At 37.2% G+C, this 9,807-nt stretch overlaps 1 protein-coding gene across 1 annotated transcript; it reads left to right on the top strand.

Annotated features, from left to right (window-relative positions):
* Window positions 1-887: 887 nt before the first annotated feature.
* LOC101295876 lies at window positions 888-4,801 on the top strand. The gene is made up of 6 exons (XM_004309463.1): window positions 888-1,008; window positions 1,260-1,568; window positions 2,170-3,581; window positions 4,101-4,265; window positions 4,358-4,532; window positions 4,604-4,801. The coding sequence occupies exons 2-5, from the start codon at window positions 1,295-1,297 to the stop codon at window positions 4,529-4,531; spliced, it is 2,025 nt and encodes a 674-aa protein (XP_004309511.1). The 5' UTR covers window positions 888-1,008; window positions 1,260-1,294; the 3' UTR covers window position 4,532; window positions 4,604-4,801.
* Window positions 4,802-9,807: the final 5,006 nt, after the last annotated feature.

Here is a 9,807-nt window from a genome sequence, read left to right on the forward strand (position 1 = left end):
AACTTCCTCCTGATTAACTTAATTTGTCACCCTCCTTACTTGGTTCAACCTTGGTTATGAATCTAGCTAACTGCAGGGAGGTAGTTTCTTGGGGTATCATATAATCATAATGGTATAAAGTATAACCAAATCGATTGGTCCGCAAAGAATATTTAGAGATGTTCGCTTATTCGGGGTATACCCCCTTAGGGGAACAATGATGTAAACAAACACTGGAATTTAGAGATGTTCGCTTATCATTCACGTTCAATTGCATTAAGTTCCAAACTACGTACTTATTACTGCAAATATTAGTTTCTGTAAATTGGTACACTTATTGATCGACACCAATTCTTAATGGTTCATCCAAATGCATAACTTTGGACAATTGGACCAAGACTTGCTCACCCCAATTTACTTAATGTTATGTCGACTAACAATTCATAAAGATCACCAAGTAATGAGAATAGACCGATATAATTTAATAGCCAAGGTCTTTAATCATCAACAAAGATCATTCAACATAACGTTATAAATAAACTAAATTAAAGAAAACCGAACCGTTCATCTCAAAGTTCTCCTAAAAAAAGCTAAATTAAAAAACCTCCAATATAATAAAATAAAATTAATTTGTTATATCGAACAAAAAAGCCAAATGAGATAGAAGGAAGCGGCCAAAAAAATTGAGATAGGAGGAAACTTGTTGACGGATTCTACTGCATATCTCGGACATTTCACGGCGATTGCTAGCTGTCTCTCCTCCAATTTTCTATTAACCTTTGTTCTTTTATTTATTTTGTTTCGGAAAAAAAACAACGACAACAACAACACACACGGGTAAGTGGGCGGGACTTAGCATTGACCGAAACAAAAGCAGATTAAAAGCGACGAAGAAGGGACCGGCCTTCGAAGCAACTGAAGAGAGTCGAACCTGACACAACTCAACGAAGGAAGCAGTCAAATAGTTAGAGAAACATCAAACCCAACAGAGACAACCTTCTTCTAACTCATCCTCTTACTCTGCAAAAGGTGTGTGTTCTGAATCTCCATTCTTCTTATTGTGCAAAGATTCTTTACTTCATCATGTCAAGTATGTATGCTTAGTTTCATCTACTAAGAGCTAAGAGAGAGCTAAGAGAGAGCTAAGAAAACACCAAAGATCAGACTCATCCTTTAGCTTAATCGAGGCGATCATGTTGTTATCGGTACTTTACTATCCAAATTGAGCAGACTACATTACTGTTCTTACTTTTTGGATATTGGGTTTTGGTTTTGCATAGGGTTTTCAGTTTTGACTGCAATTAACAGTATAGAAATGGAGGAGGATGGTCATGGAAAGAGAGTCTCATCTCGTTTGTCAGCTAAAGCTCCGCCCTTTAGATTGAACCGATTTACTGCCCAACCCACTTGGACCTCTTCATTGACTTCACCAGACCCTTGTGATTCCTTGCTCAAATCCTTGTCTAATGTCAACTTGGAAGAAGACCCATTACCATCTGCATCGAATTTCGGGTTTGATTCATTGCAGGGTTCATCGTTTGGCCGGCATGAAGCCAGTTTGGCCTGCAACAACTATGCTTATGAACAAGGTAATTTCTTTGCTTCGATTGTATTTATGTGTAAAATTGAGTTACTACCTTTTGGCATTAGAGATTTTGGATGTTGATAAGCACATTAATGAGTTTTATTCGTTGTTTATATTGCAACATGGTATTGCCTTTTTCAATTGGCTTGCCCACTTTGTGAAGATATAGTTCTCTGTTGATGTTTTGTTGTTATTCGATGTTTATGATCTAGGAAATAAAAGATGGAAAATTTTGGTGTGATATGTTGTGTTTTCAGTTTGAGGTACTCCTAGTACATGGTTTGTGCTTGCTGTTAATATGTATTTTCTGTATGCTGCGTTCTTGTTGAAAGTATTGCTTATGCTACATATTTTGTAAATTGAAAATGGCTTTAACTATTTGCATGCAATGTGCTTAGAGAACTACTTCACTTTTTCAGGCAATATAATTCTTGACTTTTTCCTTTCATTGTGTTTTCTACTATCTACTAAGTTGTAATGGATCTGTTCCTAATTGTATGGAGAGGGAATGTATATAACGAAACAAAACTTGTATTGTGAGGCCGCTTTTACTTATTGTGACATCAATACAGAAAGCTCTTTATTCATTACACGCTTCTGCGCAGGAAAGCCTGTTAAAAAATCGAAACTCTATGATAACAACTCTGGGAGTGCTCGTGATAAATGCAGTCATTTGACCATGGGAAAAGAAAATCCATTCACTTCAAGATCCACAAACCAAGTTGATGCTGGAATTTTCTCCTTTTCAGTGGTTAATTCTGTGGCGACTCCGTTTGAGTTTCCGATGTCAGTTAAGTGCTCTGCATCTATGCTTCAGAGTTATTCTCAACCTGAGCTTCCATATACTACACCAGTTGCGGGTTGGAACCAAACTAATTCGACAATGACTTTTGGTGAGAGTGGTTTGACGAAATCTGATCCTTGTACAGACAATTTTACCGTATCCCGGTCACCAAGAGACAATGCTTTTCCAGATGTGGAGTCTGGTTCATCAGATACCTGCATAACATTTTCTCCCTCGAAATCCATTTTGTTAAAAAATGCTGAGGTTACAGGCGGCTCTGCAGTGATACACAAAGATAATTCTTCTAAATACAGTTCTCATGACATAATGGATCTCCACCAGCTGCTGTATGGTGAAGGCAAAAAGAATGACCATGATAAAAGTTCGAGTTATAAAGGAAACGAAAGGACATGTGTTGAAGCTGTATCTAGTGAGGGTTCAGACCCGTTACTAACAGATAAGTCTGATCCACAAGTCACCTTAAAGAAGCCTCATGATAAATCTAGTTTGGAACATCAGGATGCTGAGGAAGCTATTTCTCTTTCGACAAAGTTGGATGGGAACGACTCGGATGTGGACTCACCTTGTTGGAGAGGAAGTCTGGCTTCTAGACAAACTCCACTTGGAGTTTCAAGGTCTTTGAGTTCACATTCTATTGAAAATGTACAAGAAGCAAGTTATAGTCTGAATCCGCTGGCGCCTCATTTTTTCCCTCGGCCTTCTAAAGCAATCGATAATTGCTATGCAAATGAATATGACGCAGATGATTTCTCATCTTTCATAAAGAGTGATTCTGGAGCTGTAGGTGCTGTAAGTTCATTCTCCAAGGAAAATATATCTGTTGATAAAGCAGGAGCAAAGTCGTCATTATCAATTAATGGAATGGGTACTCAAACTTCCAATAACATCCATGAATCAAAAAGAGAATATGCGCTGCTCAATAAATCTGGAAGTGACTCTGCACTTAGCAAGGGTGTATCCAAGTTACTGTCTACAGATTCAAAAATAGATGTTTCAACAGTGCTAGATATGATGCATGATCTATCAAGTTTTCTTGTACAAAATTGTTCAAATGACGTTTTATTGGATGACCATGACTTGATCCAGCATATAATCAATAACCTGCGTATGTGCATCCAACATAGGGCTGGAGGAAAGTGTTCAATACCTGATTTTACGGTTTCAGGCACTTCGAACTTTCCTAATAAGTCAACAGAGATCATCGAGGTGGGGGTACGTGTGTCTTTTGTCCCACTTGTTTTGTCTATGCTGAAAGCCTGAGAATTTGATTTGAAGATGTTGAATTTGCTGCAATCTTTAAAGATCTAAATAAAGAAATCCCTAGGCCACTTTCCATTCTAAAATTTCTAGGGATACTGATGGATTTTTGTGTACTTCACCCATATTTCTAAGATATAACTTTTAATCTGTTATCATTATGAATGTTTACATGTGTTGTGAATTCTCATGTTGGTCCATTAATCAAAATGAGAAGGACTTTTTTTATTTTGCTTAGTCGATCTAATATTATTGCTTATTGGTATTGTGATAATAATTACTTAAATAGTTATTAAGCTCTAATTTGGTGTTTACCAGGGAGCTGGTTAACTTACGTAATTTCATCATTTTTTTGATAACTAAGGTTGTTAGGTTGCTGCTCTCTTTATTTCTCACTTTTCTCTGTCTGGTAGATCAGTACATGGACATGTTATGCTATTATATTCTATCTAAAAGCCTAATAATGCCTTTCAGTGCTCGAACATGGGGTTTCAAGAAACAAATACAGGGCCTTTTGACGTTCCACTTGAACTTGATTATCAGAATTTGATCAATCGTCTTGATTTTACTGGGAGAATGTTGGATTCCTTTCCTTCAGATAGCAACATAGGTACTGGGAAGAGCAAAGACATTATTCAGGTAGAGTGACGCAGAGTTTGTGTATATGATACTGAAAATTTTCATCATTTACTTAATAATTGAAACTTCATATTTGTAATGGTGGAATGCAGGTCATGGGAAACACTGGGAGGGATAATTATTTAACCAAGGACGAGATAGATCCACAAGCTTTAGTATACAAAAAACTGTGGCTTGAAGCTGAAGCAACATTGCGTGCCATGAAGTATGAAAGATGTGTGATGCAGGAAATTGGATATGGGATGACACAATCTAAACAAAAATAAGGTTAGCTACTTCCTTTATCTATTTTCTTGTTTGATCATTCTTAACTTGACCTTGTCTTGTCACGCTGTTAGGTGCCAGACAACTAGGGAAGTGTTTGAGCGTACATTTTGAGGCAAACAGAAAGCTATTAACATAGACACCAGCTATAAATGTTCGTGCTGGTACTTTTGCGTGAATGAACCATTGGAGTTGGAAGCTCTCTTAACCTCTATGTACGTACAATTTATAATCAATGGCAGGTATGCCAGTATATATAATGTATTTAGCTTAGGGTGTTTAAAATGTACAGTTGAAGATTCCAGGTGTTTGAATCAGTGACAACCTTCCGTGATAAATATTGGAACATGTTTTCCTCCTTATTCTTTTCTTTCTGTGTCTGGTTCAAAAGAAGGCCAAAAGCCCAGTACAGGAAGAACTACACTACAGGCTATGCACATTATTTTGATTGCACTTAAACTGTACCTACTTTAAACATGTTCCAACTATAGGTCATTTTTACCTATTAGAAAGATAAATCTACTGTTTCAATTTCTGTAAAAAGCAGGGAGCTACTTCTTTTAGTACTGTTAAACATCCTGTAGAGGAATTTTAACTTTGGGGGTTTTTGTTGTGTGTGTGTGGTTTGGGGGGGGGGGCCGGGCGGGCGAGAAGTGATGATTTGGGATTTTGGGCAGCCTAATCATGTCAGAGTAAGGCATTGCAAGCAATCTAAAATTATTGTGAGAATAACAAGATATAATTCACCAATGAAAGTAAGAACGTTGATCTTTGTATTAACAAGATATCTCTTTGTCTGCAAATTGAACCATAACTAGTTTGATTGTTTTTTTTTTTTTATTACGAAACTAAAACATTAGAAAGAAAAGCCTCTCGAACAGTCCGAGTTAACAATATCAAACAGCAGCGCTCTAGACACAGCTGTTGAGTATCCATCTTGCCACACACGACTGTTGGTAATTTCGGTAGAACTTCTACTCATCGCTGACAAACCAAATTTATGTTTCAACAGTAGGCACATATTGTCATATGGTGAAAACCAAATCAAATCCCCCATGGGGCAGAAATTGGAGGAACATTCAAATATTTAACCTAGTAATTAATAAAAAAGAGTACTGAATGGACAAGGCAGGAACAGAGGGGCGCACTAAGTAAGTAACTGATTATGAATTTTCAATTGATTACTGTTGGTACAGGCATGTGGTACCACAAATGAACATAACTGTAGGTTTTAGGAGCCCAATGCCCAGAGGGAAGTAGTACTTGTTCATGGACATTGATCACTACCCATTCACCCACCAAGCCAAAAATTGACAGATCATGGCAGTAGGGGACCTCAAACTTTGCCATCGTCTACTATCCATTTACCATTTACCATTTAACCTCAAATCCAAAGACTAAGAACAAACACACTTGGTTTGAATCAATGAATCGTCATCTTCTTTTTCTTTTTTTCAAAATTTACTACCATGTAGAATTTCTGTAAAACATATGGCTTTCTCATGATCTTTGAGCATGCAATCAGACAGGACTCAACACCAATCTTTCTCTTTCACTCTCTTCCACATGCATAGTTCATATGGTCCATTTGTAAATGGTCCACATCACATCATCATAATTCTACGAAACCAACAATATATTAGCTTTCAATTCTGTGGAACACAAATGGCTAGATCGAGAATGAGATGAAACAAAGTAAAGAGACACAAACAAAAAGAAATGGAAGTTAATTAAAATTAGGAAAGCTAGAAATATTGAAGATAGAAGGATGTTTGTAATGCTTATAATACAATCTTCATCTGTCTGGGATTTATTTCACAAGCGAGGGAGATGGAAAAACCAACCAATTACATTTTAACTTTTGAGCAATAGTAGCAAAGTTTTCTTCATGTTTTACAGTAGAAATAGAAATTCGAATTATATACAGTAAAGTCAGATGTATTAACGGTCAAGTAAAACTTCTATGCAATTGCGCGCTACTACGATCATCATCGTATTGGATAAAATTAAAATTAATTACTGGTTTGTTTACTTGGTTTTCCCAGAATTAATTTGCACACAGTAATCTATAATGTGAAGCGTTTGATTAATGTAAGAGTACTCAACAGAATAAACCCATTTTCCAATTGGATTTGTTTGAAGACCTCTAATATATGAGGTACTAATTAATTAATATGAGCAATGACGGCATGTCGGCATGCATAATTTGGATCTCAATGAAACCCTAGTAACTATTCCTAGACTTTGTAACAGAAACTACTGCATTCTCATCAATTAAAAGTTACTCAAATAAGTGAAACCACCCGCAAAAATCATTGTTCTTCGAAGATATGCATGGGCAGATAAGCCGTTAAAGAAAAAAACAATCTATGCTCGATCACCTCAAAGCCATAAAAGAACCACATACAATTGCTGATCATCAATCATCAGTATGGTAGTACGTACTTTAGGCAAAACTACAAACAGAAAAGGGACTCCAAGGAGCTGGTTAAGCTAGTTGAGTAATTATGGGAAAGAAAGAGACGAAAGAGGAAAGGAATAGAGTGGAGATAAGGGTTGGCCAACTGGGTCTGGCATACTGTTCAGTTTTGGATACCTTTGCATGAAACTGGGTTCCTATCATTAAAGGAGAGAGCGCAAGTTTAGCTCGATAAATACACATCTCTATTCAATCAGCTAGCACAGATCAGGTGAGGGTGGGTCGTCAGAAAAGAGCAAAGCTTTATTTTTCTGATCAGGACCGTTCTAGCTCCTCCTCTCTTAATTCTGTTAGGTATCTTCGTCTTGTTCTTCTACAAATATAGTAAGGTTTCTAGGCACATCTTTACGGCTGCTTTGGAGCTTTTAGGGTGTAGAACTGGGAACTGTGAACAGTGACAACCCCGCCATGACCTATTGCTTTCATATTTACTCTTTAATTTCTTATGGGATCGGCTGCAGATATCAACCTCACCCTCTGCACTGTCATTGTTAATGCTCTGTTGCTCTAGTCACCAAAAAAAAAAATTGAAAGCCGAAGGAGCTGTCTGTGTGTAATACAGAGGGACTGTTCAGGCCCCCCCTAGCTTTTTGTTTCCTCCTCCTTAAATTTCCTGCTGCTGCTTCTTCTACTTCTTCTTCGTCTTGTTCGATCTCCTTCCATCTTGGTTTGCTTTTATGCACGACAGTAAATGATCAGAGATGGTAACGAACCAAAAGTGAAAAGTCAGTTCATCACAGCCGTCGGTTACTGAGCTTCTTTGAGGATTCGAGATCGAGTTTTGGGGCAGACCCAGATGGGTAGATGGTCCATATATTTAACCTTTGGGGACATGGGATGTTGGGTGAGAGAAGATGATAGGAAAGAAGAAAGAAACAAATAAAGCATGCCGTGCAAATATGCCATATGCCATGCCTCTACAAAGCTTAGCATTCTTGATGTGATCGAACCCTAAACGTATGAAAGTTCCGGCCGGCCGTTTTACAGGGTGTGGTGCATTTAACTCCAGTTAAATGTTTAGCTTATTTTTGGCTTGCTTGCAGTTAACCTAACCTAAAACTAATCACATGACTCCATTTTCACTCGTGACAATGAGTGATCGAGCTACGGCAACTTAAATGTAATGTATTGTCACTCATGACTCCATTTTCCATGTATATCCAACATTGACTTGGCAAGGAAAATCTGTCATATTCAGATATTCTACACCCAAATACCTAGCATAATAAACACGTACCTATACATCACACGATAATTTACTTTGACGGATTAATCCGGCGATAATGTTAAATCATGTATCCGAATAATTTTTTATTATGCTTTGAATTTAGCCAATACCTTGATAAATAAACACAAGCACTCGACACGTACTTGAGTCTATTTTATTTTGTTTGACTGATAAAAATCATGTGATAATGTTCAATCATGTATCCGTAGAACTGTTTGTTACGCTTTGAATTTAGCCAATACCTTGATAATCAAAAACGAAATCTTAAATTCATAATAATCATCATTGGTAACCCATAATCATTTAGACCTACACTCTCAGACAGTTGTATGCAAAACAATTATCCTAACAATTTCATTTTCACCTCACTCATTCTTGGAATTCTTTCAAAAACAAACACACTACTGAAAAGTAGTCACTCCTATTCACAAGGAATCAAAACAATAACCCCTTTTCCGTTGCGATTGTTAGATCAAGAAGTATCCTACTGTATTCTTTTCATATAATTACAAAATTTTGATATGTACAGTAAGTGAACAGTTGAAACATTGGGTATGATTATGATTTTTATTTCTTCTCTTAGTATTCTATATATGAAGTAAATATGCTCTCATTTTTACCATGACAAAGAGCCAAACTAATCAATTGGACGTGTTAGGAGAGTGCGGCATTCTTCATTAATTTCTTCTTCTTTGGCCAAGATACTAATATCACAATCATATATATCACGGGAATATGTTGGCATTAAAACGAAGGAAAATATCAACCTACACGGGCCATGCAAAGTGAACAATATTTGCACGCCTACGCCCTTTGTTTGGCAAAGTATGTAGGTCTTCTGAAACACGACAGAGAAATTTCAAAACGAACAACACTCCGACTTTTTTTTCTGGCGTCATTCATTACGTCTATCAAACCCTAGCTGAAACCTACTTCCCCTCTGTTTCGTACTAGCTAGCTAGAGTGGGGACTGACTGCATGCACTCTTCTCCAATATTTCTTCTTCTTCAAAGGGTTCCATTTCATCCAACGCTTACGAATCTTGTTCTTTTAGTTACAGTAAACCCAGGAGGATGATATTAGATTTAGAAAACAAAACCCTGCAGAAAATACCAGAATATATTGCAGAAAGACTTACAGCTGGAAGATTAAAACTATGAAATTTAGGTTACGCTGATCGATAGGGAGTATTTACAGATTCGAATGCAGCAAATTCAGCCATGGTGTGTGAAGTTTGAACTTGGAAGAGTTGGAGCTTAGTAAAAGCTAAAAACCCAGCTCGGATGTGATATCCCACGGTTTTCACTATTTACCATCAGAATGAATAAAACCCAATTGTCCTTGCCAAAATGCCGAGAAGAAACTAGTGGAAACGAAAACACGTTTCTGCCCATAAGAAATTGACTGTCCAGAAATGGACAAAACGTCCGTGGAGGAGTTAGTGATAACTGTTTAGCAGAACAGTGATATGTTTATTAGCTAGCAATTCGTTATGCTTGTCCTCCTTGCCGTACTCTTTTAGGTGCAGCAGCGCAGCAGCAACAGTATAGCTCAGCATGCGTCAACAGTAC

This window comes from Fragaria vesca, unplaced genomic scaffold, assembly GCF_000184155.1.
Source record: "Fragaria vesca subsp. vesca unplaced genomic scaffold, FraVesHawaii_1.0 scf0512956, whole genome shotgun sequence".
Taxonomy (NCBI): domain Eukaryota; kingdom Viridiplantae; phylum Streptophyta; class Magnoliopsida; order Rosales; family Rosaceae; genus Fragaria; species Fragaria vesca.

Excerpts from the sequence above, each read along its gene's own strand:
- LOC101295876 (XM_004309463.1), top strand. The coding sequence starts at position 1,295 with ATGGAGGAGGATGGTCATGGAAAGAGAGTCTCATCTCGTTTGTCAGCT. Across the intron at positions 3,582-4,100 it reads CAGAGATCATCGAGGTGGGG|TGCTCGAACATGGGGTTTCA; the intron begins GTACGTGTGTCT and ends AATGCCTTTCAG. Across the intron at positions 4,266-4,357 it reads AGAGCAAAGACATTATTCAG|GTCATGGGAAACACTGGGAG; the intron begins GTAGAGTGACGC and ends GGTGGAATGCAG.